Source organism: Gambusia affinis, linkage group LG15 (genome assembly GCF_019740435.1).
Source record: "Gambusia affinis linkage group LG15, SWU_Gaff_1.0, whole genome shotgun sequence".
Classification (NCBI taxonomy): domain Eukaryota; kingdom Metazoa; phylum Chordata; class Actinopteri; order Cyprinodontiformes; family Poeciliidae; genus Gambusia; species Gambusia affinis.
The window spans coordinates 14,941,289-14,969,006 of record NC_057882.1 but is presented as its reverse complement, the minus strand read 5'-3'; the positions used below and the strand labels follow the sequence as shown (position 1 = coordinate 14,969,006).

Genomic DNA, 27,718 nt, shown 5'->3' with positions numbered 1-27,718 from the left:
TTACTTTCAAAGTGATCAGATGTGTATTTAGTCAGATTCACAGTACGCGCTCAAGTTTGATCTCAAATCAAATCATTTACGCTGTACAGAGTCACAACATGGCGAGTTTGTAGCTGTTAGGTGTGATGTGCTCAGAGAGGCTCTTGATCTTTGAGAAAAGTACAAGATGGTTTCATTCCCAATGTGTTCACTTGCTTTTTGTCACAAAATTTCATTAGAATGAAGGAAACATTTCTTAACCTTGAGACAGTCTGATGCCTGAAGAGTCCCTACTTAGCTTTCGTTTGGTGTAACTTGGCGTGTACTTGCGAGCAGAAACAATCAAGACAGAGAACAACTTTTGGCAATGTGCGTAATGCAATGTCCATTAGGAGATTGATTCTCAACCCAAAGCAGGAAGACAAGTGAGTGACTGGGGGGACTGTTGGTGAATGGTGGCAGGGAGGGGTGGAGACGTCATTAGAAAGGGAGAGAGAAAAAAAACAAGTCTTTACTGTTTCCACATCAATACAAATTACGTTCCTTCATCTACGGTTCTCTTTCCCCTAACCCCACCGTGCCCTCGTCCTTCCGAAGAAATGGAACATCTGCTGTCACCTGCCAATCAAGTGTTGACAGCCTGTGACCTTGTTTGGCATTGTTAGAAACTATTCCGGTTGACCTTGCTTTTTTAAAGTCATGCCCGCTGCTGGTTTCCCTGGAAATTGGCTTGTAAAGGAGATCCCAAGCCACATAAAATGGGATTGATTAGACCTCCGTTAAGCTGATTTATCAGTTAACGGAGGTTTATGTACCAAGAACGGACTGCTGTGCTTTCTTGACTGCCATGTTGCCACTCCTGGCTGGTGTGGGATTGCTTTTGTTGTTCTGGTGTTTCTGATGGGTCTCAGATTGAATTTCTGAAATCATCTATTATATTTGACCTGGAAGTCTTGAGAATTTAACACGAGGACCTTACATTGCGTTCTGTGTGAATGTGTGCTTTTGAATGGGTAATTTGCTACACTCCGGTTGCTTACATTGATCAGGGGGTGATCTGTGTTAAGTTTGTATGTGTGTTTGTTTTTCTTAGCTGTCACACTGGATCTGTCCAAGTTTGTGCTGTTGTCAGTGTTAAGGTAAGTCACCGGTCGATATTGGGAAGCAAAATCACTTGATTTATCCTAACCCTAACTTCAAAATGGGATATGGAGCGCAGGGAAGGCTTACCACTGTGGGAATAAGGGTCAGAGAATTTAGGATAAACAATAAATGGTGATGGAGACTGATATCTGTACGATGATACTGCCCTCTGATTCAGGAACGTGTTGGAAAGGTTTCTCAGGGTGAAGCTGTTCCTCTTGAGGAGACAGAAAATTGTCACAATCTGCTCCTCTGTCCTCTCCTCCTTCCTCATGTACGCCCCACCCCCTCTGTTTCAGTCTGGCAGTCATAATGATTTAAGGCTTTTTTTTTTCTAAGGGGACATTTCTGTAAAATAACACAATTGTGCTCTTTGCGCCATTTCCCGTCTTCCTCCCTCATTTTTATCCCTTTTCTAGGCAAGCTCTTTTCCTACACATGGCAACCTCCCTTCATCATCTTTGCTTCCCCCGTATATCCCCCCGCCACAACACCCCACACCCCTCATCTCTTTCTCTCTCTCTCTCTCTCTCTCTCTCTCTCATGAATGTCACCTCTACTGATGGTGGCTGCCGAAATCCACACACACACATACTCTTGCAAGCGCTCGCTGACTTTGAATGGGAGGGGGAAGAGAGGAGGAGGAGGAGGCGAGGGTGGGGAGGGGGGCATCTGTGAGGGCTGTGGGAAAGGAGCGTGCCATCCGGAGGCAGAAGAGGAGTCTCTTGTCTGTCTGTGTCCATGTCTCCGCTTTGTTCTGACAAAGACCCCCAGCGTCCCGCCTGCTGCTGTTCTCCCACCTCTGGATTTAAGTCGGCCGGAATACCTCCGGGACCATCCGCTCATCATTCCGCGCTGCCACGTTCGGATGGGAGGCAAAGTTGGACCTCTGTGGACTGCACAATGGGTGACAAACACTTTGGCTTTTCTTGTGCTTTTCAGAGTTTCCTAGCATCCAGGATGACCTCACTTTTCTTCAGTCGAAGAGTTTTTATATGTAACACAAATTGAGCGCCTTCTCTTTTGCTTTTGTCTGTTTAAATGTAGGTTAGCTATTTGGGAATATAACATTTTGAACTTGGCTTGTGAGGCACCTCTTGATGTGAAAGATGAGTGGGGAAGAAGGTTAGAAACATGTCTCTGTCTCCCCCGCCCCCTTTCAGAAGTCAGTTCTAACCTTGTTCTAAAAATGTGACTGTAGCACATTTTTGTGCTCTTCGATACATTTATACTTTTATTATTTTTGTCCTTGACTGGACTCTTTACGGTGGACTACATCTGATTTTACAGATCTTCCCTCTCCAAGGGAACTGTCAAGTTAAACTCTTTGCTGTTAACCCACTTAGTTGCCCAATCTTCCCTTTGGGGGTTTCCTTCAAACATCTGTCCTACTCTAGTTTTTCTTGAGGAAAGCAAAAAGACAAATCAGCAAAGGGAGCACAGGGAAAGAAGACACCCCCCTCCCAAAGGTGTGAGGGGGGCAGAAGATGGCAGCTCTCGCCAGCTCTCTCATCAGACAGAAACGGGCAGTAAAGGACGACCAAGCCAACCGACCGGTCGCCAACAAGCGCAAGCCCTGTCCCAAGAGCAACAAGTCCTTGTGCCAGAAGCAGATTCTGGTGTTGATATCCAAGGTTCGACTATGCGGGGGTCGGAAAGCTCGAAACGAAAAAAGACCAGGTGAGTTACTCATGTTTTTCTCGTCTTTCTTGCTAATTGCTTTTTAAATTTGGAGATGGAGTTATTAAAGTTGCTTTGAAAACCGTAGTTAGTAGATTTGCCTGTTGTGGCTATTGTGGTTTTACTAGCTTAAAAAGAGCTCTTATGCGTACAGTAATAATCTTCAGCCAATCAAAAACCATTGCGCCATTAAAATCCCCATAACTCATTTGTGTTGTTACAACACCGCAACAGACTTATCCATGTGACATAAAATTATAAAATGATATTATGTGGCAGTCATTTCTCTTAGTATAAGCACGCCGCTTCCCTTTTAGACGAACTCCGAAATCCATGGCTTTCAGAAAAAAAAAAAACTGTCTGTTTACATAATCATACCAGATGTTTGGCTGGCATTGCGGTGCCAACAGAGGCGGGGCAGGGTGGGGTGGCGGCGGAGGCGGGGAGGGGACATGTGGACATGAATCAAATGCTTCTAAGCTCTACATGGAGTTACTGCATTATAATTATGCTTCCATGAAAACATAAACATTTCCTGGGATGTCCCGTTCTCTGTGTTTGCTGTTGGGGTTATGTGAGGTGCATTATCATGAGCCACACTGCAGCTCTGGCTCATATGTCCATTTTCTGTCAATGTAAATAGCATTTGAAGTTTGTTTTGGACAGAAAAGACTCAAGAGAAGACTCTGAGGCTGAATTCAGAAATGCTGTTGAATTAAAATCGTGATGAATTTTCACAACAAATCTATTTTATCACGTAATATTGAACCTTATCATTTGCAGGATTAATGATTCATTACCGAATTTTTGCAAGTTCTCAAAATGTGTCATGAGCTAATTTAGTAGACCACATTTCAGAAAGTTTTATTGTCTTTGTTTTTGAATAAGTATTTATAAATACTAAATGGGTAACAAAGCCAGTAAAAGACAATTTCATAATAAATTGACAAATGATGCTGCTGCCACTCATCCTTTCCTCATCTGTCATCTTCACTTGAGCTGACATGAATACGTGACGACCCTCACACCCTCAGTTTGTGGCGTCAGCTTTCAAAAGTGTAAAACGTGCATCAGGCAAGAGATACTGGGGCCAAAATTGAAAAATAGAATGGTAAATTTAATTTAGTACACAGCCCTATTTTGTAAAAACCAAGGGATCTTTGACAACATGTTTTTCCACAGTCTCTTCAGATCAACCTCGGACGTTTCCTCTGCTCTCTTTTCTACAGGCCATCCACATGTTTGTGTACCTGATTGACTTTGGGAACTCTTATTGTTAGGAAACATTACATATTTATTATTTTACTGATGAACAGTCTATGTGTTATTTTGGCCATATTTTATTTTGACCAGGTTCATTTGTATAGCACATATGAGCAACAAGGCAACTCAAAGTGCTTTACATCATGAAAACACATCATATAGTCAATACCTGAAGACAAGTAACAGACGTTGCATTTTGTCAAGTGCCATCTGTAAACTCATCAATTCACATCAAACATGTTGATCAATAACGGTTTCAGTTTATAGGTAGAGTTCACCAGATTTTTAAGAGTCCACTTTGCAATGCACTCAGATAAAGGTTTCCAAGACTTTACGGATCCTCTACCATCCTTAACATTGGGAGTGAGATGCTTATTGGTGTGACATTATGTCTTTTTTTTAATTCTTAGTTTTTTTATCTTTTTTTTTTTTTACTAAGAGTACCAGGTAGAGCACCGCACCTGGTTAACTTCTAATGAAACATCAATTAATGAAAGAATGCTTGAAACTTTACACAGGATAAAGTAAAAACAGATTAAGAGATATTTTGTCGCTACACAAGCATCTTCTTAGAGTGAAAATATGCTAATGTATTCTCTTACGCAGCAAACAACTTACAGGGTCCTACATTTTAAGTAGCAGAGTTTAACCTGTTATATTAGTGTCCCGTCGGAAATGTGCTCTCCTGATGTTTAAAAGAAGAAGAAGAAAAAAAATCTCCCTCATACTTACTACTACCATAAAGCAACAGGCTTCCACATCTGTAAGGACAGCCATAAAACCTGCTGCAAGCCTAGCACAAATCTGTGATGGAACACAGATCAGTGCCAACGCACAACGCCAGCCTTATTTTAGATGTTTCTGTCCTCCTCGTCAACCTCCGCCAGAGGTCCGGTGCCATCTCTGTACTTTGAAAAAGGGCCCTTTGAAGGGGTATCCCTTTCGCCGTCAGAGAGCTGCAGTCTTGCCCTCTTTTGCGATCAATCCAGCTCATTAACGTATAGCGATTTATCAATAACCCACCTCTCGGTTTGCTCAAGGCGGACTCTGGCTTTAAGGGGTGGGCGAATCGCACTATAACGTCTGCGTCGCCACCACCGCTTTGTTTTGACACGGTTTATTTACACAAAAAATGTTTGCAGTGACTGCTGAAACGCCTCACAGTGTCAAAACCTCAAAAGGGACAACAAAAACTGTTTGCTGAGTCATTACAAACCAGAGCATGCAAACATTGTGCTAGCCTAGACATCTTGCAGCTGTTTGGCATGGAGAGGTGCAGTAGTATGTCGTAGGAGTAAGCATCAGAGGGGCCAGTCGAGTGTTGGAACACAAACGTAGGCCCCGGCTGGCGAACAGCAGGCCGGGTTACAAGGAGACATCCAGCACAGGATAGGATTAAGCTGACCCCAAGAGATCAGGCCGGCAAACTCGCTTACTCAACAACACCTGATCAGACAATGCAGTGTTATGTAGCTTCCCATCAGAACTTTACTGACTGTGGCAGGGGTCAGAGATATAGAACGGGTGCAGGGGGAGAAAAAGACACAAATCTCTGTGGGGTAAATATGAGACTAAGGAGGAAAGTAGTGATTTACTGATTTTTAGAGGAATCCTTCGTCCAAAAAAATTGCAGGTGGCTTTCAAGGCACGTGATGAAACAAGTAAAGAGCACCGCAAAATCACTCTAAAGTGAACTGCAAAAGTGACAATACTCTTTGACCTTTTTTCACAGTCGGTCATGTCTTACAGCAACAAGCATATGTATGTTTTATGGTGACATTTTACAATAAACTAAGCCAAAATAGTACTTGACATTAAAGTGATTGTGTAATGAATCGTGGTTTTTGATGAAAATTTGAAAAATGTGTTGAGCATTTTTATTCATCTCACTGAAAATGGTTTATACAGCAACAGTTTGCTGCCATTACGCCGATTAGCATTTAGGAGTAAGTAGCTACCGTCGTTATACTTTGTAAAACTCAAATTTTTAGCTTTTTTTCTTCTTCACTAAAGGGCAGTGTGAACATGGAGGTTCAAGAACCACAGCTTGTTCTGAGAACTTGGGAATGAGACCAAATTAGTTCCAAAAGCTGAAACTATTTATGTATGTTTAAACAGCCAAATAAAACACTACTTTAATTTTTATTTTATTTTAAAAGAATCTAAAATCGTTTGCTTAGATTATGGTCTTGTAGAAAAAGACAACTTTTCTTGGGCAACTTTTTATTTAAGTCTAAAAACTGAAAGCATTGTGCAATTTGTATTCCGCGTTGCAATAATGTACATATTCATTTCTTGTGAAATACATGGTATTGCATTGTACAAAGCACTATAACTTTATTATGATGGTTTTTGTGGTAACAATTCACATTATTGTTTGACTGTAGCGCAGACTGATGGAATATTAATGAATGCAAAGAGCTTTCATATTTCTCTTATTTCCCTGTTTGCCAGTTATTACATTTCATCAAATTTGAAGTATTTAACATCAAGACAAATAAAAGATTAACACTTGATTACTGTTGAACTCATGCCACCAGCTTCTTAGGATTTTTCAGCTTTAAACAACCCTTAGCTCACCATGGGGATCCAAACTGTCAGGAAACAGATGTTGTGGTTGCAGCTGTTTATGGGGAAAAGCAGAGGATGTAGCTTATCTCCAAAATGTTTGCCTGAGATACACCGATCAGATTAAATTCCCACTGAGAGCTAAAGTTAATGTAATCCTTTGGTGTTCTGTTACATAAGAAAAAAAATATATATATATATATATCTATATACATATAAGCAATGAACATCTCCATGTTGTTTAAAAATCTTTGCACAACTGTTTATCTACGGTTTTCTCACGTGGGAGTGACCTGGAAATGGGACTATGATTTCTGGAGTTGATCTGTTTGGAGTTGAATTTACTTTTTTTAATCTAAATAATTCCTGTTGACTAAAATACATCCCAGTCGGAGAAATAGGGGCATGAGAGATGTGCATAAAATGAATACTGTGTTGTTTTGTTATCCTCCCGAAGGCCCTACTTTAACCTCCCACACATACCCACTAAATGAGATATGTGGATTCTTTCATTAAGGCTGACAAAGTTAGATTAAATTTACCTCCAACATGAGAGAGAGAGAGAGAGAGAGAGAGAGAGAGGGAGGCTAGAGAACCTCTGTTGGGGTAAGGATGAGAAGATAAAGAGCGGGAGGCACAGTAAGTATTTAGGTGAAAATGTAAATGAAAAAATACATCCGGAAGTTATTAGAACAACAGAAATTACTTTGAGTGAAAAGTGTGAAAAGGGTATTCTTTCAATTGATATTAAAAAGGTAAAAAGAAACATTTATTTCCAGTTTTAAATTTGTGTCTGCTAATAAGTCTGGGAAGAAAGACCATTTCTGACCAAGTTAATCAATCTACAACGAGGTGCAACAAGATTTTATGTTACAAGGTCACATGAAATCATTGTGGTGTGCTAAAACTAAATGATTCTAGTCAATCTTAAGTTTCAGCAAGCATCATCCAGTTGGTCTTAGCATTTGACTTCAACTAGTGAATGAATGAATGAATGAATGAACTTTATTAATGCCAGAGGGAAATTCACAAATTCTTAAAATAGTTTCCATGGTAGCATTTTTAAAGAAGGGAAGGCACTTTACGTATTTAGGTAAAAAAAAAAACACGTATAGATATTATGTGTGTGTGTGTATATATGTATATATATATATATATATGACATTACCAAATATCAAAATAGACAGTAACAGAGTGACTGATGACTAGCAGCAAACACTGTCAGAACGCAAGGACTGGCTAACCATTAGCTGCTACTGATGCTAATGTTGCCACGTTCTTTGAATTATTTATTTTTTGCACAGAATAAATTATATGGCTATTTCATGATTTTCAATGAGTTTCAATTGGCCTTCATCATCTCCAGTTCAAACAGTGACGTGCGGTCAGGGGAGGAGTGATCATGGAAGAATAATATAATAAGACAAATTATATTGCTGTTTTCATCCTGTGTTTTGTACTGTGTAGTATTTATTTTCATTTCGCTTTACCAATGTTTTTCTTCAAAATCGTTGAATCGTTTTGAGTTATACTTCAACAAGTTTCCCTTTCCTGTGCAGCATAGCACTAAGTTAATATCAATATTTCCAAGTTTCATTGAGTTAACGGAATTATTCCAACATGGCAGCAGGATGGCATGTGAAAGTTTAGTCTATTTGCCCTTCAATGCTGTCTGCGCGCGCGAAATATCCATATGTAAGGGAGTCTTATGATTTCGATTAAGTCAGTGCCTCACCAGCCATGAACCTCACTGCATGTCACTGAGTTCAAACTATTAAAAGACAAACTGAAAAATTTCTTTAAAAAAATTTCCTAAAAGCAGAGCAAGTTCAAGTGAAGCCTGTAATGTTGTAATGCTTTGAGAAACAGCCAAAATAGCTCATCGGGAACCGATTGGATTTTAGCACGGCGCTGTGTGAAACACCTGCTGGTTTCAAATTGTTTTGCAGCGATAAGATCTGACCAACTCATGGTCGCTGAGTTAAGACAATGATAAAGTACACTTTTTCCGACAACCCTTAAATTTTTTTGTGCTGGTGTGGGACGTGAACATAATAATAATAATAATAATAATAATAATAATAATAATAATAATAATAATAATAATAAAAATGCCGTAATATCTATATCACACCAGCAGGTGGTAACAATGTCAACATCATTGTCAGCCAAATTTAAGCTGATAATTCAAATATTTGTTCAATTTGCTGCACACAGTTTCAGAAATCTCTTTGGAAGTGGGTTTTTTAAATCCTTTTTTTCTCACTAAGATCTCTGTGCATGGACAAAAGTAGCAGAAAATATACATTTTGCTAATTACAATTGTTAGCGTAGACAGGGACTTTATCTCCAAGTGTGGAAAGGCTGAAGCTTGGTTGAGATTTGTGCCATGCAACAGGATTCTAATCCTAAGTACAAACCTTAAGCAGTGTGAAACAAATTTAAGAAAAAAAAAAAAAAAAAAAAAAGAAAAAACAATGGACCCAGCCAATGCAGCTTAATGGCACTACATTTTGAACTTCGAAGCCCTATTCCCTCCAACACGGATAATTTGAATATTTAAACTGTAATATGGATTGTATAGTTATGGAAGGAATAACAATCAGATGAACATATAAGTAACACAGGATCCAGAATAGCATATTAATGGATTTGTTTCTGGTATTGGTATTCGTAACTACGCCCAAAGTCATTTAGATAAAACACAGTTTAAACAAAAATCAATTAATCTAAATTTAAAACAATGTGGGATCTATCTAGACGCTAAACATGATTATCCTGTGTAATACTATAACTTGAAGCAAAGATCAAAGTACCACTGTCGATAGAAGAGGCTGCGCTGAACAAAAAACAACTAGTCTCTCTCCTCAGGTTGCTGCTTTTAATTTATGTAACTTATTTTGTGTTTCTCCTCCAGTGACAAATTGCCTCTACCTGTTGTCAGTGAAGGTTTTCATACTTCTTTTGGACAGAGTGACTAAATCGAAGCAAATACAAGTCCTTCTGAGTCCTTTGTGGTTTGTTAGCGTGTTGAGTTCGCAACAGTGTGATCGTCACACTTTTTGACAGAGGTTCGAAGCCCTTAGCACTGCTGATGACGCTCCTATTTGTTTGCTCTGCATGCATTAAAGGGCCTATTTATGTCTTTGCTGGAGGCTCCGTGGAACAAAGGGATGTGTGAGGGTAGCGGCATGGCGGACAGGTTCTTGTGCTTGTGTGATATGCAGTTCATGTAAAAAAAAAAAAAAAAAAAGATTTCAAAGCAAACACATAAAGACTGTGCAATGATTTTTAGAGATGCGCCAGGCACAAGTTCAGTTTTTGTAAAGCTCTGACTTGCTGGTGTGGTTTTCCACTTAATCCAATTACTGCCGATCGTCTATTAAAAGATAAAAAATACATCATTGTTTATGTTAGGATAGAAGCGTGTATGAGGGAACAGAAGCAGTAAAAGAGGGTGTCATTCTTTTCTGAAAAAGGAAAAAAAACAACTAATTGACATTTGAATGTAGATTTAGAATAGTACATTATTGTCAACTAACACAGTTAGTGCAGTTGCTAGCATAACTAAAGTATTGATGCCCATGTGTATATTTTAGCAAATGTTGATGCTGATGTTACCTGTGAGCTTTCCAAAATGCAACCATATCCAAATCCACCAAGTTCAATGATAGAGAGAGTTTTAAAGATCATCAGGATTAAAGAGAGAATCTTTCCTGTAACATTTAGCCTTCCTGTTCTGTTAAACATCTCTCTCTTTCTCTATCTCACTCTCTCAATGAACCACAGACATGTCTCTTTCCTCCATAAGTGTTTCAGCACAGAGGAATGTTGTCAGCCTGACCAGCTAACACTCATTGTAGTCCTGCAAAAAAAAGAAATAGAAATATACAGTATAGACCAAAGGTTTGTACACACCTTCTAATAGAATTCAATTAGAAGGTGTGTCCAAACTTTTGGTCTGTACTGTATTTCTGAGTTTTTAACTGGTTGGACATCCAGTTAGTGCAAATCAAGCAGAAAGTTTGTCTGATTTCTGTCACCAACAAATTCCCTCCTCGCATCTCTAAAAATTTTCACCGAGTTTAATTTAAAAGTCCGCTGCAGCGCCTGTCGGAGCATATTGCTCGCCGTCACCAATATGGTCTTGTCACAATGCTAATGAAGCGCATATGTGATTATTGAATGTGTGTCAGGGAATCACTGCGAGTGCTATTTGCTCCCGTCTGTGTTTGACATGCTCTTGTCAGCAGCGTTAATAAGCTGCAGTAGCTCCGGCCCAAGTTTGGGCTGGGGCTCCCACCGTCACATTAAATGATTCAAGAGGCCTTGAATTCATATTAGGAGGTCAGTGTAGAAGCTGCTACCCAATCCGTTCGTATTCTTTTTTTAACCTCGCCACATCCCATTGGCTTTCTTCGTCTTCTTCTACCTGCATCATTCTTCTGCGCTTCCTTTAAAGCTTTTCACGCTGTGTGTCTTTATAGCCCTCTGGCATTCCATCATTGGCCTTTACCCTTCCTCCTCCCTGCCCTTCCCTCTTTTATTGCTGGACAAACAGGGAGCATTCCTCAAAGATGTTTGCTAGCCTCGCTCCATCTCCCCATTACGTTGATAATTAACGGCAGCACAGAAGAGCTTGTGGCCCAGTTTAGAAAAGAGAAAGAAAAAAAAAAAAGAGAGAGAAATCAGATCCTCACTTTATTTGACACAGAATCAAACATGACACGAGAGACGCGCTTCCTTTCCATGCAGCATGCAGGACAAACGAACATATGTGCACAAGTGCACCCGATCAAGCTGCGTGCAGCTAAAACAGAGGCAACCGTGAGAGGACGAAGGGGAGAGTCGGGGGGGAGTCCTGACTGCACAAATCGAGGAAAACCCCTGTTGTTTGGTTCGGCCAAAGTGAGAGAAGAAGAAATGCCCTTGGTTGCTCAGTCATGCAGCCTCCTTTCCCCCCTTGTAACTACCTCCAGCTTTTATCAGGAGGAGCTCAGTTACAGAGATCCGCTGTGAAATAGAAAACAAAATAAAAAACGGTGCTCGAATCAAGTAAGATATGCACCTTAGCGAAACAACAACCCCAACACTGAGCCAGCAGCAAAGACTGCCGCTTTTTTTTACCGGCACAATTTCATTGCAGAGAAGGGGTCTGAGTGTCCTTGATGGCAGCCGTGAGCCACGCGGCGATTAGATCGGGTTCTTATGTGCTCTGACCTCATTTAAACAGAGACACACATAATTGCTGTGTGAAAGGGTCATACTGGGAGGTGAGGCACCGTCCCCCCTCCCCGGGTGATTTTCAAGATGATCGTTAATGCCAAATGTAAATTGGATGAGGGGGGCATCCCTTTGTAAAACCTTGTTGGGGTTTGTTTTGCAGGGATAAGAGGCACTCACAATCAAATAAACAAAACACACTCGTAAATATGATCTCCTGCGGTGTTTGACTGAACCTAATTCCTTCAGTGTTTATGTCAGTTGGAAATGGAATGACATTAATGATAATATGTTCCCCCTTGCTGATTTTTATTAGTTGTTAATATCAAAGATACCTTGAGTGAATGCCCAAACTTAGTAACCGGTGTTTACTGTTAACTAGTGATGTGGTTTTTTCCTGTTTTGATGTTTGAGGACATGCATGTGTACTCAGATCACTGTTCTGCTCTTTTCCCAATGTGTGCTTGAGCTTAAGACCACAGACTGATGACCAGGCATGATACTTAAATTCCTTTCATTACAACAAGTCAGGTCCTGAAAAAGCAAAGCAGCTTAGCAAACCTTTTCACCACAATAAGTGGTAATGACTTTGTTTCTCATTTGTTGTTGAGCTTCTTTGGGTTGGATGATGTTGCTTTTAAAAATGTTTTTTTTTTTTTTTTTTTTTGTGCCTATTTTGTGTTGTTGGATAGGTTCTATTTAAGTGATTTTTTTCATTCTGCTACTCAGGCTAGAAACTCAAATCAGGTGTGGTGATTTTTGATTTAACAAGGGAAGCCCTATTTCTTTTACTAAGGGTCAAGATGGATTTTTTATTTTTTTTTAGCTGTTTTCTCTATAAATGAAATCATACCAGAAAACAACATCTGTATTTACTTTAGTTATTTTCCACCTATATTAAAATTTATTTTGATGACGTGAAACACTAAAACATGACACTAAAAACTAAAACAGAGTGAATTTGTTAAAGGGAAATTTCTTTCTTAAATTTTAGCACTGAGGCTAGTCAAGTATTGTTGTAAATCTCTACCAGACATAAGAACAAATATAAATGTTATTGTCATATTATGTGAAAGGATAATTTCCTGTACAACCCACACCGCTTTCAGGAATGGCATCACTTTCTGTGTGACACCCAGCACATTTCTGCATGTAAGCTGCAAATCCCATTTTCCCTCGTGTGGGAAGAGGTCGCTTGGATGCGAGCCGCTGATGAGTCAACATGTTGTCGGAAGCGGCGACAACACCTGCGTGCAAATGCACATAAACAGACGTTGAGCTCTTTGACCCACTCTCCGCTGACCTGGATCAGTGAATGTTTTCTGTCACTCAAGCCCACACACTCACACACATGTCCCTGAAGTGATTTACCTCTCGAAGGTAGATAAAGTGGACACACATTGTGTATCTGGCAAACATGTGTTTTCCTAAAAAAAAAAAAAAAACATACGGGTTGTGTGTTTATAAAGGGAATGACAACCAGAGGAAAATATATAACCCAGGGCTCAGTCGGGTAACATCTGGAGGCTCCAGAATAGCATCTTTTTAGCAGTAACTAAACCTTACTTCATGCTAGCCTAGTAGTTTTATTGCACTAAAACAAGTAGAAAGTGGTGCAAGTGTTTCATAAAAAAAAATCTAACTTAGGTGCGGTCAGGTATACAGGTATACAGGTATTGGATTTGTATTTATATACTGATTAGATTTTGACCCAAACTTGATTAATGACCGTTCTAATTTGTTAGAGTTAAAAAAAATGATTATCTTGCTTATTAAGCTACTCCTTGTAGCTTTTCTTCTGCTGCTGCTAAAAGGTCTTAAACTTTAAGTATACTTATCTATTTTGTAAATAGTTATTTTTTTTTTAAAGTACATTTTACCCCTGGTATTCTCACAGGTTTGGAACCACAACCACTAGCAGCTAGCTTAAATTTGAGAAAACATACCCTTTTTTTTTCCCCTTTTAAAAATGCTTGTAACTGCCTATTTTGGTAATTCAAACATCGAATATACCAGAATATGTATTAATATACACAGTGAGTAGCATCTTCGCACTTCCACAGCTTTGCAAACGCCATAGAGTAGTGTGTGAAGTTGCATTGTGTATAGGTATTTGAGGTTCCTAGCTACAATTTCTTTTCAAATATCTTAGAAAAAATGGTGGATTATTTTTGTAAACGTTTAAATTGCTTAAAGCTGTGATGGAAAATGAATTCACATGCTGCTACAGCATAGTAAGAAAAAAAAAAATTATAAACAAAAAAAAAATTTAAATGACTTTAAGTATTATATATTAATATCCACAATCTCAGTTATCACATTAAATTGGCAATGCTGATGCAAGAGTGTGCAAGTGGTTCTGTTCCGTTGTAAGTAAATGAGATAGTCAGGCAACTTAAAAAAAAACAAAAAAACTTGGAGTTGATGAAAACTCCGGAGTCTTAATAATTGTGGGTACACCTAGTTCTGTTCAGATGAACATTGGAGGTTTGAAGTAAAATAACAGAAATGTTTGATACTCCATTGGCCTCTTGAAACATCAAACATTCTCCACCTTGAAAGCAGCCGTTTTCAAACATACCAAAGCCACCACATGGGTCCTTTATGAAACCCTCTCCATCACCAGCTCTGTTTCCTCTCTCAGAGCAGACTCCAGGCCCTCGTGATGCAAAACCAGGGCTTTTTGCTCATGCAAACAACTCCGTGTGTCTGCTAATCCAGGCAGAGTTAGACTGCTGTCAGAGTGTGTCACTATCTGACAGTTTGCTCCTTAAGTGCGCATAATGAGGAAAACAAGTCGACTTGCTGAATAATTTGTGTTCTCTCTGCTCGGGGTTGGTCACAAACCATCGAGTTTGGAACGTTCTGCTTCGAGATTAACTCAGGTAATTAAGTTTACATCCACCAAGGAGCGCTACCCAGCGATAGAGCCTTCGCTCCTGTAAGACGGAGAGTTGGATCTGACTTGAGAGGGTTTTTCTTTGCATTTTCAGATATGTTTCCTTTTTATTTAGCTATTTTCTTTGGCTGTGACAGAGCCACACCTGGAGCTAAAAAAACGTCTGAAAAATCAAGCATTGCAATTATGAATGTTTCTCTAGACACTGTGAAAACTGGGTTTGGGAAGGTGGAAGAGTTAAAATCTGAACACAGCTGTGAAAAATGCGAATCATCTGCTGTTTAATAAAATGTTCAAATATCAGAAGGTGGACTGTATTAAAGAGTAACAAATTGTAATAACCAGTGGAAACAACTTAATTTTGAACTTTGTGGCAAATGTATTTTCTTTGTTTTCTATGTTTAATAAATTTGCAAAAATCTCAAAAATGTTTTTCGCACATTGTTGTAATAAGGGAATTTTGCGTGTAGAATTTTGAGGATAGAGATTCATTTAATTCAGTTTGAAATGAGCATCTGTTACCATGGATTCTATATATATATATATATATATATATATATATATATATATATATATATATATATATATATATATATATATATATATATATATATATATATTTGATCTTTTTCTTCTTACATAAAGTTGTAAGAAGTCCACCATAATTGTGGACTGTATGACTTATTGTTATCCTGATGACAAATTTTCCCACCCGAGCTGTTGATCGTGGTAGCTCCTCCTTACCGGTGGCATATTGGCTCTTTCCCCATCTTGGTGGGTTCAGAGAACAAAACTTCAGTTTTTCAATGCTTAGGCTGTTGTTTTACAACCTGACCCTGATGTATACCTCTCCCCATCACTTCCCCTGGCTTGTCTGCCGTTCTCCTCTGTCTTCGTAATGCTGTTTTCTTTCACTAATATTTTTAAAACAACCATCTTAGCCCGATTTGTAGTGAGATTAAATAAAACAAGGTAGACTCTACTAATGTTATGAGTTCTCAATGGTTTCTCTAAAATGTTAAAGAGTATCAAAGTGAAGCATGTTAAATGCAAATACATGTCACACCTTTCAGATTTTTAAATAATTTCCACATATAACCGTGTCATTATGTGATACTGAGTTTTTGTAATTAGCTTCCACAGACATGATGAACTATGGTGTTAGGGAAGACCTGTCCGGTTCAGGGAAACCCTTTTGGTTTATTACCTTTAATGCAATGTACTGAAGGCTTGATTACAAACTGTCAACTACATTTCTTACTAAAGGTTAACAGTCTATACCTGCGCACACTCAGCTCCCACTCTTAATGACTCTCTCTCTCTCTGGCCCCTCTGCTCCCATCTCTCCGCCCCTGATCCTCCCATTCCTCTTTCCGTCTCACTCTATCATCTCTCTCGCTCGCCTCTTCGGGGACGAGTAATGACAGGCTTGCGTGCTCTAATTGGATGATGTATTGTGTTATTAGGTGAGATGAAAAAGAACATAACTCAAAGGTTATGGATTAAAAAAAAGAAGAAGAAGAAGAAACAAAGAACACGAGTATGACCAGGGCAGTGAAAAATCAGTGACAATTTTTTATTTTATTTTTTTCGATATGCACCTTTGAAAGAGAGAGGATGAGTGGGAGCTGCGAGAAAAACAATGAGAGTAGGTCACACTTTCACTGATGTTTCAACCCTGGCACAGTTCCTCTGAGAAATAGTGCTACAGATCTCATCATTTCCTCCCCTGCCACTCTTCTCCACCCCTCCTCCCTGTGCTAGTCCAAGGAAGACTGGTAGATTGAGCTGTGCCCTGTAGGTATTTCTCCTGGGAGTGTGTGTGAAGACATGGGAGGAGTTTAATTGAGAGGAAACTCCTGGATGACTCACCGCAGTGTCCTAAACCTCCTCTCCGTGTTTACGCTTCCTTGTTAAAGCCGCAGTAAAGATGACTTGTCACTTCATTTGCCGGACTAAATGAAATTGTGCGGTGCCATGTCAGAGGTCTCGGAGGATTCTTGCAGATGATGTTTATGTCTTCGTGCTGCAGAGCTGGAGCCTCTTTACCCTTCAGAAGCAAATTCCCTGTTCCATGTATTTTTGGTCTTATTTGTTTCCTGGAAATCTTTGTTGTGTTACTTCAGCAGCTGTAGGCCAAGTTAAGTGCAGTTTCCGGGGAGAAAAACACACCTGCATTGTCCCATCACTATTTGAATTTGCAAAGAGCAGCAGTTTTGGGCAGCCGTCTAGGACTTTCCACTCCCTAAATCTCCAGCGGTGCTTGGTGGATGGTCTGATGTGTTTTGGGTTATTATTATTTAACGTGGTCTGGCTCAGCTTTAGTTGACTTTTTTTTTTTTTTTTTTTTAAGAGATGCTCTCACATTTTCCAGAAAAAAAATATGCTGATACAAGGTATATTACCATGTGATGGCAAGCTGGCTAGATCATGTAGCAGCATGGCATTCCCATAACGTGACACTTCCATGATTCACCATAACTCCAAACTTCCCAGAAGTGTTCATGTGGAAACATCCTTCTAGCCTGTGACGATTCTTCTCCTCAAAGTTAACATTATCCCACCTTTTTTTTTTTTTCCTGATTGTAAAGGTATACACTTTCACATCAACAGTGGAGAGAAAGGCTATATCTCCTGTGACAACATGCCGGGGAATTGGGGGACTTCATTTAGCATCTTTTGGTCTGCCATTAGGGTAAACGTTCCTGAACAGCCTTGTATGTTGTCAGCTGTTTTCAATGTCCTCTACTGTGGGGACATTGTTTTCCAGACAGTAGAACAGCTGTTTTCAGATTCTCTTGAGATCTTTCTGAATTTTTTACCAAATGCATAAGCTACTACCTTTTTCTTTTTTCTTTTTTTTCTTTTTTTTTGAAGGCCTGAGGCAGCTCTATTGATGTCAGTCAGTATCATGCCAAACTGACTTTCAGAGGTTCAAACCTTTGAGATTGCTGAGTAATGAGTCTCTCATGTCTGTTTTGTGATGTAATATTCCTTTCTAGAAACAACGGTTTATATTAGATTTTTTTTTTTTTACAAAAAACGTCTTTAATTACATTTAAATTGTTCAGAGGGCTTGCAATTTCCAGGTAAAGTCGATGTTAAGTAGGCTAGAAAACCCCAGTTTTTTCATCTTTCCACTTTTTGTTGCATGAAAAAAGTGTGTTTTTGTGTTGAGGTTTGTAGAGAATTCTCACTTATTAGTCAATCTTCCAATCATTTGCAGACTGTCTCATACACTGTAAAGCCTGAGACACAACACATTTGTGTCTAGATAACTAGGTGTATTACCACAGACCTAGCTATTTGGCCACTGGGAAAACTCATATTTTATAGAATTCTTTCAGAAATAATCCCATAGATGTGCTTTTTTTTTTCAGAAGAGTTTTTTTTAGGCTGCATTTAATGAGTAAATTTCATGGTTTGAAGGTTAAATTAAGACATTCCAGTGACCACTTCTGTGTTGCTAATGTTGAAATTTGCACAAATCAGTGTTTTCTAACTGGCTTTTGCATCTTGTTGTCGCTGTTAGCATTGCTAGCCTCTTAATCTATCTGTGTGTTGAGAGTATAGATTCTTACCTTGTTTGTCAACATTTACAGATCCAAACTATTTCAAAACAGGGAGTCGACTATGTGCTCCTCTCTAATCTGCCTTCCTGTTGTCTGCTTTAAGTTTTGCCTTTTCTTGCAGCTTCAAAGAAGATTGCAAATATGTCTTAAATTTACATCGGAAATTTAGTTTCCTTTCCTTCTATATCTGGTTTGACATCATATTCCTTCTTCTGGCTTTACTTTTGAACACCTCCGATTTCTTTCAACAGCTGATTTCTATCTTTTTTCTTTATAGAGAGTATACATTTGTCAGTATTTCTAGAAAAAGCTGCTTTTGCATAAATGCGTTACTGTTTCAGGTCTTCTGTTACCAGCATCTTGAAAACATCGTTTAATCTGTTTTGTAACGTATTGTCTATTGATTTGCTTGAAAGAAAATAGGATCATAGTTTGTCAGGGGTCAAAATTTATATCAAAGCTTCTGAAAAACTTGCTTAAAGCCAGATTTGTAATCTTAAGGATATTCTTTAAGATGTTCTCTTTAAAAGAATATATGTAAAGCAGGTGTACCACCAAGTTACATCCCACAGTTCTTTTACTAATGCGCATGGTAAGATGTGAAAATTAGATTGTGTTCAGTATTGAACCACATGCTACCACAGATACTCATTTCCCACTCAGTGTGTCTTGAGTCCAAAGAAAATAGTGCGATTACTGAACCATGTTTCTACATGTGTTTTTCAGCTTTAACAGGGAGTTGTAAATGCCGGAAGGCATTGCCTTCACAGACATGGCTTTATCATTTTTTTAAGATAATGCACTAACTTTTGGGATTCAGTAAGTAACCAGTTTTAGATAATCAAGTAATCTTAAAACATGTGCTAATTGTGACATCACACTCTAACATCAAGCTGTGCCAGTCTTCTGATCAACACTGAGACGTTTGAGTCACAACTTTCGTTTTGTAAGGTTGTATTTTATGCGTTATCTTCTGTCAACACGCGGCCGCAGCATCTGTCTTAATGCTTTGCTTCCCTTTGTTCCGTTGCAGAGCCGCAACTAAAAGGCATTGTTACTCGCCTGTTCAGCCAGCATGGTTTCTACCTGCAGATGCAGCCTGACGGCACGTTGGGCAGCACGAAGGACGAAAGCAGCGCATTTTGTAAGTGTGCTAGATTTTCCTGTTTGGTCGTTTGCGACGGTTGCAGGAGTTAAAAGTGAGCGCAGCAAACAAAATTCAGGTAACTGTCGTTTTGACTATTGGTGTAATTGAGTGGAACAGCTCATGCTCTCATTTGGAGCCTGCTGCACTGTGTGATTCAAACTAAACATAGCTGCAGCAGCTGCCTGATCGGGCAACAGGGGCCTCGAGGCTAAAGAGCTTTGGAGAAACTTTGGATTTTCACAGCTCCACTGACAAATGTGTTTAAATTACTACTGTTGTTTTTTTATTTTTTTTTTACTTTGAATGAGTATGCAGCGTCTTGCCAAAAGTGGCTATCAAACTTTGCCAATTTACTGCTACCTTGCTCTGAAAGGCATGGATAACAGACAGTGAATCACACTGGCTCTGGATTTCTCTTGCTGAAAGCTGCTAACAATAAAAGGCAGTGGCATTGTCAGTGCCAAGATTGCATGAGCACGGATCCTGACCTTTTGCAAAGAAAGTGTGGTTTGCAGACCAAAAACTGCACAGCATTCGTCTGACGCCTGGACGGCTTTCATGCATTTGCTGACTTTTAGGACTTACAACTGGAACCAGATATATATATATATATATATATATATATATATATATATATATATATATATATATATATATATATATATATATATATATATATATATATATATATATATATATATATATATATATTGCATAAAATAGAAACTCATACTTTAATTCAGCTTGCTAAAATGATTATGCTAAATGCCAAACTTATGGAAAGCACTTCTGTTAATGTCTTCAAATTCTGAAGTTTACTAAGATTCCTTTAGTATTTGGTGGATTTTTCCTTTCGAGCTGAGGTCAAACAGCTTAGGTCAAACGTTTTGGGGAATTTTGCCCCGTTCCTTCTGACACAACTGGTGTGGCTATGTATGTAGGCTGAAGTGCTCACACACACCTTTTCTGCTTTGCCCAAAAAAATGTCTCTGGCCATGTAGACAAATTATGATCTTCCTAAAATAAAGCCATTACTATAAACTCTCAATCTCAGGCAATTTTTGAACAAGGACTGAATGTTTTGTTGACTCCACAAAAAGCATCTAGATGAAGCGAATAGAGAACCATAAAAAGTTCCACACAATTTGGGAACATTTTCTGATACAATTTGTGGAAATTGTACCATATTTTTCTTTTTCTTGTGTCCTCCTTAAAGAGGAACACATGCAAGATACTTTTTTATTATTTTTATTTACAGATTCATTTTCTACAGAAACTAAACTACTTGGTTTGATCATTAAAATATAGAGACCAGATGAATACAAATAATTCAATAATTAAGTCATTTTAGTTTTTCTATGAATAAAACAAAAGCTTCTGTGGCCCGGTACTAATTCTATCTTGACATGCCAAAAGGTTTGCCCACCTACTGTCTATGGAACTGAAATCAGGGCTGTGTGTTGCCTCCCCACCCCCCTCCCCCCCAAAAAAAGAAAAAAAACATTGATTATGCTCTCCTCAACCTATTTTGTGATTAATTTTGTAGCATTGTTCATCTTGAAGACCCATTTGTCTCCAAGCGTTGACTTCCTGTCTGATGTCATGAGATGTTGCTTCGATATTTCCACATATTTCCTCTCCTTATGATGCCACCCATATTATAAAGTGCATCAGTCCTTCCTGCAGGAAAACAACCCCACAACATGACAGTGCCACCCCTATACTTTTCTTTCATAAAAGAAAACCTATTTTAAAAACCTAGCTTCATATTTACTCAGGTTAAGTTTATCTGATATTAAATTTATAGATGATGTAAAACAAAACAAAACAAACAAGAAAAAAAAAGAACATGACAAAATAGGAACAATTCTATGAAAGGGAAACACATTTACTTACTTTATATTTTATGATACAATATGTCTTGGTTTTGGGCTAAATATCCGCTCAATTACTGCTACTGTAACTGTGTGCACTTACTGTGTCGGCTGTATTTTTAGTCGCTGCTATTTTAGTTATTCTTCCAGGTTTAGAGAGCACAGTGAAGGTGACATGGTGTATTGTTTCCATAAACATGAACTCTGAGAGGTCGCAGCATTTGGGCTTCTGAGAGATGCAGCACAGAGCGGTGACACTGGAGCCACGCCGCCTCCAACAGTGAACACAGAATGTGTTGCTCCGTGGTACTGCAGGTTCCCTTCACAAACCTCTGACTTTCTCTTGTTTCCCTTTGTCATGCTCTCTTTCTCTCTCTCTCTCTGTCTGGCTCATACTTTATTCCCTAATTTAGCACAGTTCAACTTAATCCCGGTGGGACTGCGGATTGTGGCAATTCAGGGGACAAAAACAGGGTTGTACCTCGCCATGAACAGCGAAGGATACCTCTATACCTCGGTAAGCACAGGCTGGACATCTTTAAGCACAACACAACACCCAAACAGTGTTGGGTAAGTTACTTTAAAAATGTAATCCGTTACAGTTACAAGTTACCTTGTTTAAAATGTAATTGTTGTGTAACTTTTTTGATTACTTTTAAAAAGTAATGTAACTAATTACTTTTGATTACTTTTTGATTACTTTGAGGTTTTAATGAGTATTGACCCATGTTCAACATTTTATTTTTCTTAGTGCACCGCCACAGGCAGTGCAATAATATGATTCTGCATTATCTGGTTCTCTCAGGTTAGGGAATTGCCTTGCACAGCAAGGCAGTTCATTAGCATTAGCCTTTTAGCTTAAATAAGCTATTGCCTATTTTTCTGACTTAATAGCCATGTTTAGTATACTGAATGGAGTAAGTAAATTATAGAGAACATTCTAATGATACCCCACATGCTGCTAAAAGTATTTAGGCTTACATTAGCATTTTGGCTAATTTCAGCTTATACACTCATTTTAACGTACTGAATGGTGCACGTCCAGCTTACTTAACATACTTGTGACTTTCCACAAGCTAATGACTACTATTTAGCTAAGCTTAGCATTGATGCTAATTTTTAGCACCCTGTGTCCAAACCGACGGGCACACTTTGGCAGGCCCCAGTTAAATTTCTTCAGGAATTTTCTAGTTTACTTTATGTTCATGAAAACCATAACACTAGCACATTGCATACAATGTCTCATGGGAAAGAATAGATTCCAACGTTTGTCACGCATCAACACCAAACAGTCAAATAGTCGTAAAACAATACGCTTCGTCTATCAGTGAGTTGCATTTACCTCTAAATGTTTCCTAGGGTTTGACATAGATTGCTTTGACTGGACAAGTACTTGATAGCTGGCAAACACTTCTTGCACTGCACGGTTAAATTTGAGCCATTTTCACAGATGTAAATGTAAAGCAGTGCCTAAATGTTACAGAAGAGGGTGCTATTGTTTTCTGTAATTGCTGGTATTACCACAATTCCGAGAAGTTTGTCCTGCCGGGGACACCGTAGTGCAGGGGATTTTTGCGCGTGAGCTGCTGTATTGCTTACAGTGTGTTTACTGCCTGTAAGGTAAGCAGCAGCTCCGCTAGCCCGGTGTAAAATATACATTGCGTTGGTATGCCGATCTTTTTTTCCTGTTTGTTCAGTGTGCCAGTTGGCTGCAGATTGCATCTTGTTTTGTAAAGGGAAAATTGTTAAATCCTGACAGTCTGTTTACTGCCTGTAAAGTGGATGAAATAAAGGCGCTAAAGTCTCCCCTCCACAAAGAGCCCTGTGTCCGATTCCTCTCCTGCACCGAACACACTCCACTTTCACGAAAAGAAACACAACGCAGAGCCCATAGGGTGTCTTCCACCAGCTACAGGTCTGAAGAGGGAGAGCCTGGGTTACATAAATGGAATGCTCCTTAAATTTCCAGTGCTGGAAGGCTGTCATTTTTGATGCGCTGCTTGAGCTGAAATGGAACCGTCCGCTCGCTTGCTGTTCCTCCAGGAGGCTCCACCAGCACAGGGTGGAACATCAGAGTGGCATTGCGGCTATGAGAGAGACAAGGAGCCGCAGCGGGAAACGGCGATAAAGGGCGCAAAGCAATAAATTTATCATTACATATTTCGCAAGGTTTTTGTTTATATTTTTTAAAAAATGTAACTAAATTTGTAATTCTTAATATTTTCGGAAGAAACTGTAACTGGATTGCATATTTTCTCATTGTAACTATAACGAATTAGTTACTCTTTTTTGTAATTAAATTACGTAACGTCGTTACATGTAATCCATTACTACCCAACACTGCACCCAAAAGCATGCAAACATGATGCTAGGTCAATAAAAGTACTGTTTTGAGTACGATGCACATTTTTGTCCTCAAGTCTTGATTCATTAGCCAGCTGAAGATGCAAAAGCCTTCAGCTTGGTCATAGAAGCTATGACCAAGCTGAAGTGGTACATACACTTTAGCAATCACTAAAACATTGTTCCCAACTAAGCAAGAGAGTGAGATGCATTCTCCATTGTCTAATAGATGACAGTTGTTGAAATAAAAAAGACTGATGTAAAAAGTATTAGTTTCAAGTCATTATACAGTACTGAGTACACTGTGTTATTAAACCTCTGGACTGCACAAAAGAAAATGTTATGCAAAGAAAAAAAAAAAAACATTGCGCCAACCAAAACATGCTTCATGAAATAAACATGAAGCAGTTGTTTCATGGATGTTTCAGATTTCATAATAACCTTGGGGAGCGTTTGTGTCACAATTGGCAACAGCACATCCATCCATCCATCCATTTTCTTACACCCTTCTTCCCTAAATGGGGTCGGGAGGGTTGCTGGTGCCTATCTCCAGCTGCGTTCTGGGCGAGAGGCGGGGTACACCCTGGACAGGTCGCCAGTCTGTCGCAGGGCAACACAAAGACATACAAGACAAACAACCATGCACACACACTCACACCTAGGGAGAATTTAGAGAGCCCAATTAACCTGACAGTCATGTTTTTGGACTGTGGGAGGAAGCCGGAGAACCCGGAGAGAACCCATGCATGCACAGGGAGAACATGCAAACTCCATGCAGAAAGACCCCGGGCCGGGAATCGATCCCAGGACCTTCTTGCTGCAAGGCAACAGCTCTACCAACTGCGCCACTGTGCAGCCCCGCAACAGCACACATTCTCCCAATTTCTCACGTTACAGTCACAAACTCCCTGTATTTTGTTAGGATTTTTAAGACACACAAACACAAAGTGGAGCATTACTGTGAAATAGAAGAAAAACAATGCAACCCTTTAAATTAGGGCCGTCAACGTTAACGCGTCAATCCGTTAGCGCATGCGATTAATCTGGAACGTTTGGGACATATTTGACCTAAAGGGCTCTCTGTTTCAAAATGTCACCTAGTTTACAGCAGCGCAACCGTGTTGCACTGCTGTAATCTCTATACAGAGTCACAAACCTGTGTGAAAAGATGAGCCAGGAGAGCAGTGGCAAATTTTGCTATAAAAAAAAAAACCATCCTGATGAAAATTTGAGTTAGACCAAGATATATGGAAGTAAATATGTGCCATCAGAATTTGAATAAAAAATACCTCTGAAATTTGAATGTTGTATATTAGTGCTTACTTTTTCAGTATTAAAATAAATTCAGAATATATTTTTAACCTAAAAAAAAATTCAATGTCATTATTTTTGCATTAAAAAAAAATTCGGTGTAATTTTTTTTACATGGTTGCAATTTTCAGTTATTAAAAAAATTCACATTCCTATTTCAAAGTGATCAAATTTTCAATATACATATTTTTCACAGTTTAAATTTTCAGTGTTAAAAAATTCAGCATATAAAAAATTCAACTTTTCAAAATTCAAATGCAATATTTTCGTTGTCCTCCAATTCAACTTGCTCAAATTCGCCGTCTCAAATTCAGCGTCTAAAAATTCGCTGTCTCAAATTCAGCGTCTAAAAATTCGCTGTAAAAATGGCCAAGGTTACTTCAGGTCACAGACATTAGCAATGGATGTCCGATTCCAACACCCAGCTAATCACGTGATACAACCGTCATATTGAAGAAATACCAGCATCACCCAGGCTGGCGACCATGGAGGCGAACGCAAACCCAACGGTGAGTTTAATGCTTTCATATTTCTATAGTATATTTTATTTTGTGCATGAAGTTTGATACATTATCTTAAAGCCTGATTTAAAACACGGGTTGGGCCGTTGTTAATCTTACAAATGTAGATTTATTTGTGTTTTATATAGTTTCTATAATTTTAATGAGAGAAGAGCACAGTAGGATTGCCATCCCTTTCGTAAAATACGGAATCGCCCCGTAACGAGACGCGATTTGTTCGGTATTTCTGTATGTCCGACAGTAACGCCTATCACATGCATATAAACATTTAGTGTAACAATAATTACAAAAATAAAACACAAGACATGTTAAGCTCAGCTAATGTGGCGGGAGCTAGTGAGGACCCCAGAACGCTTTGGACCATTGATGATGTCATGGTTGCCTAGAAACACGAGGGTGCAAAAGAGGGTTAGCAGTCGTGGTGAGCCGCTCTCAACCTGCGTCTTTTTAAAACGTCCTCAACCGATACTCTACCATGTCCTAGCAAAGATACAGGAGAGGGAAGACACACATGCCAGGCTGAACAGTGTCAGTGAGGATGAATGCTAGCAATTGTAAAAAAAAATTAAGAGGGAAGCTGAAGAAATTATACTGTCTCTTTATTCTTTAAAACTTATGGTACTGCAGTTTTAGTTTCTTTAGTGAAATAGAATGACACTTTCCATCTGCTAGATCCTTATTTTAATTTCTGAAAGGTGGGAACCCTACAGCACAGAGCTTTCCTGAGTAAAAGTGATCATTCTCATGAAGTGTAAATTTCTTTTTAACTAATCCTTTTTCAACTGCTACTTTGTCTTTTATATATTTTGTGACTACAGGGTAGTCAGGATGCTATTGTTGAATCTGCAAGCCACTTTCTTAATTTACTAACTGAAAGACCACGGAGTGGAGGAAGAGGACACATGATGAAATTCTGGACTGGATGGGAAAATCTGCCAGCAAGTCTGTCTGTGGAGATTGTTCGTGGAAACTACAAAACACTAAGAATTCCTTGTCACTACTGGAATTACAACTCTTTCAGTGAGGATTTTGTAGCATGCATTTCCTCTACGCAGTCTGGCTTTGGCTTGCTTTGAGTGATTGACCTGTTAAAAAAAATAAATAAATAAAAAACAATCTACATTTAAGCTGTAGCAGTTCTTTGTTTGTGAATCAGTTTGTTAAAACAAAACAGTTTTGTTGAAATGTAGAATCAATTAAATTTTCTGATTTTGTCAGATCACAAGTTCGATACATATGTTTAAATGTGATCATATGTATTACTCATTAGAGCGACAACATTGCTGTTACTCTAATTTCTCTAGTTTTGTCAAATTCAAAACTAGAGGAACTAGAATAACAATGTTCAGAGTAGATATTTCATTTCTCTGAGTCAGTACTGTTTGTACAGGCAGTTTTAAATATGAAACTGAAATTGTTTTTTTATGCAAAATTTTATTGAATGTACTTAGATGAGTTCATATATGCTTTAGGTATTAGAAAATAAACAACATAAGACAAAACTTTTTCTGATTCTTATAATTCAAGTAATGTAAAGCACTACAACAATGTACAAATGTACCTAATGGGTTCCTTTTGAGTAAAGAAAAAAAACAAACAAATTACAAATTTAGAACATTTTTGTTCTCTGACATGTCTACCATAAAAGCACTAAAATTCACCTCTGTGGTAACATGATCAGCATTTTGCTTTACATTTCATAAATGGTGAATTTTTAAACTGGCACGGAAGCGTATTGAGCGCTATCACGTTATAACGTCATATGTATCTTATTAAAATGTGATAGTTATCTTGTTAAAACGTGATTGCCTTCTGGTGATTTTGGTTGCTTGGTTACAAACAGCCGTTTGCCGTTATTCAGCTATTGTTATTAAATAAAAATCTGAACATAAAATGTTCAGCAAATACATCTGAGCCTCCGTTATAATCTTTATAACCTCTGTCAAGGCACCGTGGGGTTCAGGAATTGGATGATGTGTACGACCAAGAACCCAGAGCAGGTTAGGAGTCATGTTGCTTCAGTTCGAAGTGGGTGATTGTCCCAGCCACTGCAGAAAGTATCCAGATCATCCTGCAGACATGGCAGGAAGACATAATGGCAACAGAAGAGGAGTGCTTCATTTGAAATGTCCAGGTATCCCTCTTCTTTAAGGTAGTGTAGCACGTCATAATAGATGCATGTTACAGCCGTCCAC

General features: G+C 38.8%; 1 protein-coding gene across 1 annotated transcript in view; it reads left to right on the top strand.

Annotated features, from left to right (window-relative positions):
• Nucleotides 1–1,836: 1,836 nt before the first annotated feature.
• Nucleotides 1,837–27,718, top strand: part of fgf11b (fibroblast growth factor 11b) — a 46,093-nt gene continuing 20,211 nt past the window's right edge. Inside the window, exons 1-3 of the mRNA XM_044139626.1 lie at nt 1,837–2,802; nt 19,361–19,471; nt 21,762–21,865. Coding sequence (XP_043995561.1) covers nt 2,610–2,802; nt 19,361–19,471; nt 21,762–21,865 — 408 coding nt within the window. The 5' untranslated portion in view covers nt 1,837–2,609. The remainder of the gene's footprint in view (nt 2,803–19,360; nt 19,472–21,761; nt 21,866–27,718) is intronic.